The 6,000-nt window shown below is 22.8% G+C and overlaps 1 protein-coding gene across 1 annotated transcript; it reads right to left on the bottom strand.

The window, feature by feature from the left end:
* Nucleotides 1-901: 901 nt before the first annotated feature.
* On the bottom strand, nucleotides 902-3,905 carry LOC102676389 (glycine N-methyltransferase). The gene is made up of 5 exons (XM_006621616.2): nucleotides 3,707-3,905; nucleotides 2,519-2,863; nucleotides 1,767-1,902; nucleotides 1,570-1,690; nucleotides 902-1,485 (listed from the first exon to the last, which is right to left on the bottom strand). Exons 2-5 carry the CDS (start codon nucleotides 2,847-2,849, stop codon nucleotides 1,192-1,194), a joined length of 882 nt encoding a protein of 293 aa, XP_006621679.1. The 5' UTR covers nucleotides 2,850-2,863; nucleotides 3,707-3,905; the 3' UTR covers nucleotides 902-1,191.
* Between the last annotated feature and the right edge of the window lie 2,095 nt (nucleotides 3,906-6,000).

Here is a 6,000-nt window from a genome sequence, read left to right as displayed (position 1 = left end):
ACAAAACCTCGAGAAGACATCGAATGAAAATTATTTATATATATATATATAAATTATATATATAAAATTATATAAATTATATATATATATATAAATTATATATATAAATAAAATTATATAAATGAAAACTATACATTCGAAAAAAATGGCTTATGATTGTAATGATTCTTCGATTCGATCGTATCTCGCTGGAATAATCGAAATCTTCTTGACGAATCCAATAAATTGTGTAAATATCGATTTTCTTGAATCAATAACTGATTCTAATCAAGATTATTTAAAGAATACTTTCTATCGATCTTTGAAACATTTTCCAAATTATAACATTATCTGTGGTTCTTCCCTATAAAATATGTAAATAACCTAAAATTCATATATAGATTCTCATATATATAGTAGTAACGATAACTTTTAAAGAAAAAAACGATAAATTTTATGGTTAAATGATATTCGAACGATGTCAGTGAATAATGATCGAATCGAAATGTCAACGTTGAGGTTATATTTAAATATCTAAGGATTTTTTCATTTCGCGAACGAATAGAATTAAGTATTAACCATAAAGACTAATTGAAACTTCGAATCTCCCACGATCTTACGTTCACTAGTCTTCCCAATTTTATTTTGCGAAGCATGGAACGTTCGAATGGATTGTAAAACAGCGATAGTCAAGAAGTCGAGGTTCACGAATCGGCGTCAACGACCGCTCAAAAAAAAAACCACTGAAACAAAAAATAAATAAAAAAAACATAAAATAAAAGATGAAAAATTGTATCGTCGAGAGATCAAATTGTAGCATCGAACGAAGCCTGGCTAGAATACTCAAAAGAAAGCTGCTTTCGAACTTATAATAAAAAAAAGATTAAAACTTGAACAAGTTTTTTTTGTTAATCAATTATAATATTTTCCTTTGATTTTTCCTTTTATTATCTCTTTTTATATTATTATAACTATTATGATATACATCGTATATAATGAAGAAAAAAAGAGAAAGATAAAATAAAAGTATATAAAATAAAAAAATTAAAAAAGATCTTAAAAATCAGTCTAGGTCAAATTAAAATATTTAAAATCGATATAAAAGTAAATAGTAAAGATAAATAAGAAAATAAAAAGAATATAATATTTATATCATAAGATGCATTAAAGTTTTACAAAGTTTAAATTTCAAAACGATTCTCTCAAATGCATTTATATCGGCTTTTCCATCACGTGTATATAGAAACCAGCATTTTTTATTTCTTCCAAATTTTTAAAATCCCCGTATATAGTATGTTTGGCTCTATAATGAAATGCTTCGTCCAATATCTCCGTGAACACGCTAAGTTTATGAGGATAATAAGACAATCTGAATTCATTGATTTGTTTTTGCTGTTCATTTTCGTCTTCTCCTTCATCCATCGTAATAATATAATCTAAAGTCACAATTGCTGGTTTTCCAGAAACAAATAATACCGACGCCTTAATATCTGTCATATGTTGACTCTGAAATAAAAAATATTATTTTTTTCAATAAGAAAATTAAAAATTTTAACATTTCAACGAATTCTTTTCAAAAAATATACTCACGTTATAATATATACACTTTGGAGGTATATTACCAGTCTCGATAATGAAATCATAATTTCTATGATCGATTAATAGTAAACCACCAGGTTTCACACAACGTTCAAAATTTAGCAACGCTTGCCTGTTTTATCATTCAATAAAAACATTAAATTCAATTTTTTTTTTAATTAATAACAAAATAAAAATATCGTCTTCACCTCTGCTCTCGTTGATCGCCAAACGTATCAGGCATGTGAGCAAAACTATTTCCCAAGCAGATTACCGCATCAAATCCATCTCTTAACAAATGACGAATGTCTTTTGGTAAAGTCAACCAATTTGCTTCTTCGATTACTATAAAATATAAAAAAATAAAAAAGAAATCGATGAAAAAAAATATTATCACTTTCCAACTATTGAATAATAATATTGAATAATAAAGTAATAAAAAAAAGTTAGGTTAGAAAGAATTCGGTATAATCCTCGGTGAAAAAGTTAAAAGAAAATAGAACAAAATATGCGTTAGAATCTAACATTTAATTTTGATTGTGATAATTATTATTTTCTACAAATAAAAAAAAAAAAATTTTAGAAAAATTAACGTTTCAGTTCCTTTTCTTAATAAACTTAAATTTTAATGAATTTTCATCTATGATTTCATAATGATGCATTTATATCTCTTTTACATATACACTTTTTTCAATAACAATGAAATATTCAATTATATATATAGATCATGATCTATCTGTCAAAATACATTACAATAATAATTAATCGTAAAAATCTTTATCTTTTTGTTAATCGTCGATGAAAATTGTCGATCGAAAATAATTACGATTTGATTTGCTTACTTTTAATCATTATCGCAATACTTATTTTTAACAAAATTGATCATTTATCACAGATAAATAAAATAAATATAATAATAAAAATCACAACAAAATCGACATCAATACATTATAATATTTACCCCAATTATCGAACGCTTGCTCTTTTCGACGTTCCCATCTAGCTTTCAGAGCATACTTTAGCATTTTATCTGAAGCGTCAACACTGACCACTTCGAAACCTTCTTCAAGAAGCATCACTGAGTCTACTCCAGTCCCGCATGCCACATCTAAAATTCTTTTGCATCCTTTATTTCTCAATAGACCAACTAAGAAATCTCTGTAATTTTGAGTTCTCTGTTTTTTGTCGCCAATGAACACTTCCCACACCTTAGCAGCTCTTCCATCTGCATACTGATCTCGAACGCCCTCGGCTGCCGTACCGAGCGATCTCGTACGAAATATCGAATCCATTATCCTGTTAGTTTGTGTAATGAAAGTGAAACATTATTTTACGTTTGTAAAATATAAAAAAATTTTTTTTTATTTCCAAATTTCGTTTTTGCGAGAAGCAGAAAATGATGAAATCTATTTAGATTATTTTCGATATAATATTTATGTTGATTGTAACTACTAAACTACTAATTTTTAAAAAATTAATTGATACGAAGTTTTATTACGTTACGATGATTTGACAATATATAATATGATAAGCAATTAAATTTTTAATTAAAAAGAAAATATATAATATATTTTTTTTATAAAATGGATATAATGAAAACAATATAAGTTAATTAAATCTGTATACCTTCTTATCTAGAATTTTAATATATAGTCTCTTATTATTTACGATATATCATACTAATTTATTACGAAAATGTGACAAATATCGGAAAACTATTGCGTCAGTATATAACTATAACGCAATTTAAATTTAATATAAAATAATATGAGAAGATATTACACTGGGTATATCGTATTTTTTAATACAGATTTATTATTTATTATAATTAAAATATTTATTTTATAATCTTCCTTTTTAATTTTAAATATTATTTAAAATATTTTAAATATTTACAGAATTTTGATCAATTAATTTTTTATCAAATTTTATACAAGAATAAACTTTCCATTACTATTTTCATCATATTTTTAATTAATAATTATAACTATTAAATATTTCGTGAATTATTATTACTATAATATTACTTCTTTACCTTCTACTTTGTATGATGTAATAAAAAAAAATAATACGTACTTAAATATTTAAAAATTGAAATATAAAGAAATAATTCTATTTTTGATATATATAAGATTTCATAAGATATTACCTTTTGAATATTCTGAATAGTAATCTTGATTTTTCTTGATGATGAAAATAAAAAACAAAAAAATTATAATTGTCGAAAGAATTTTAAGTATAAAAAAATTATTTAATAATTTCTATTTGCGTGAAACTATTGAAACAAATTTATAATTAATAATGTGATCGTACACTGTAGCAGAATGACACTGAGAAATGAATATGGATCCATACAATATATAAGATTCTCAAGTTCCATGAACTTAGCATGATGTAATTTCTTTCTCAGCTAGAAATCCTGCTTGAAATTATTGATAAAGATTCATAAACAGCAAGATGCGATAAAAAATTCTATACAACAGGAAAAAGTAAAATTTTTTGTTGATGTTTTTAATTATCGGTAAATAAAAAAATATTCTTTAAACTATCACAGATATGATGAGATACAAGATGATTAGATAAAATATATTCTATTAAAATTCTTAATTAATATATTAAACAAAAAAAAAAACAATAAAGTTATAATCAAATATCGAAATTTTTTTAACATATAAATTTTGTAAAATAAATGTAATCAAAGACAGTCAATAAAGTAAAATAATAAAGTAAAAATCAACGCTATCAATATCATAGATGAAACTTAAATATAAATAAAGATTAAATATAAAAATATAGATAAAGAAATATAGATAAAATATAGATAAAGAAAGCAAATAGTAGGAAAAGGATAGAGATAGGATAAAAATATTGAAATCAGCGCCATCTTTAGAATGCCGCAAATGAAATACAAAAAAAAAAACAAAAAATAGTGGGAGAAAAATAGAGATAATGTAAAAATTGACTGTTAACGCCATCACTCGAATGCTAAAAACATTTCTTCAAAGGCAAGATAAAGTAGAGTAAAAATTAGAAATTAGTACCATCTCTAATGATTTAAAATGATTTAGGAAAGATATTCGAGAGATAGCGCTATTAATAAATTCTTACTCTATATTTATCCTTTTCTTATTTTTTTTGTTTAAATTTAAATTAAATCTACGACTCTAAAAATGGCGCAAATTTCTGAATTTTTATTCTATTTTTATCTTTCTCCTATTACTATTACTATTATTATTACTATTACTTGTTTTTTTTTGTTTATACCTTTAGCTGATAATTACAAACCAAGTACGGCATGTTAATTGAAGATACTTTCATTGTTTCTTCAAAATAACAATATTATCTTAATATTTAATATAAAAAATATAGATATTACATTCTCGGTTTTACTTTACTTTAATTTCTAAGATGATGATCTTGCAACCTAATATGTACATGATAGCTCAGCAAAAGCAGAGGGATTTAAATAGATAAAAGTCTGATTCGACAACAAAGGAAGTAGAAATGAATTTTATAACATTCTATTAAAAAATTATACTATTAAAAATAAAGATAAATAAAATGCGAAATCCTTTTTAAGATAAGGAAGAGAAAAATATTGAATATTTTAAAATATTTACTATTCATTATTTTTTTATTTTTATTTTTTAAATGGGACGAAATCTAATATTGTTTAAAAATCTTTTTGATAAATATGGATAATTGTAGATCATTTGAACAAAATAACAATTTATACTATAAAATTTTAATTATTTTTTCAAAATAAATTACATAATTCACATACAAACTATTTCTATGTCAAACATATGTTAAGATATTTAAAAATAGTTAATCAAACGACAATAGAAAAATTTCAATAAAGATTCTGATAAAAATTTTTAAAAGATACTTTAAGAAAAATATATTATATTTGAAAATTATCAAGAATAACAGGTTTTCTTTTAAATACGATAAATACGACGTTTGTATAGTACTTTTCTATATGTTTTTTTTTCATATATAATAGCAAATATATAATAATATAAGTCAGAAATAAATCAGAATGAAAAAAAGAAATCATTGCATAATATTCATACTATAATCATTTACTCACATGAAAAAGCAAAAAATATGCAAAAATATTGTAGAGAATAGCACTAAATATTAATATAAAGTATTAATAAAAAATAATAAAATTTAATTTTGTAAAAAAATTGATATCAAGTTTTATTTTATCATTATTCTTATTATCTGCTTAAAAATTAATATTAATTAAGCACAAATAAATGAAAACTTAATGATCAAATATTCATATAGAAAATTACATATATGTTATAATATTACACATTTAATACTCTTATTGGTAGAATAATTGGCAAAAACATTATAAAAAAATGGCAGTTTCTTATTTTTTGCAAATAATTTTTTCTATTACATTTAATTCGTTAATTATAAATTTGAATA

The sequence above is a fragment of the Apis dorsata genome, unplaced genomic scaffold, assembly GCF_000469605.1.
Source record: "Apis dorsata unplaced genomic scaffold, Apis dorsata 1.3 scaffold_631, whole genome shotgun sequence".
NCBI lineage: Eukaryota > Metazoa > Arthropoda > Insecta > Hymenoptera > Apidae > Apis > Apis dorsata.
This window is presented reverse-complemented; position numbering and strand designations above follow the sequence as displayed.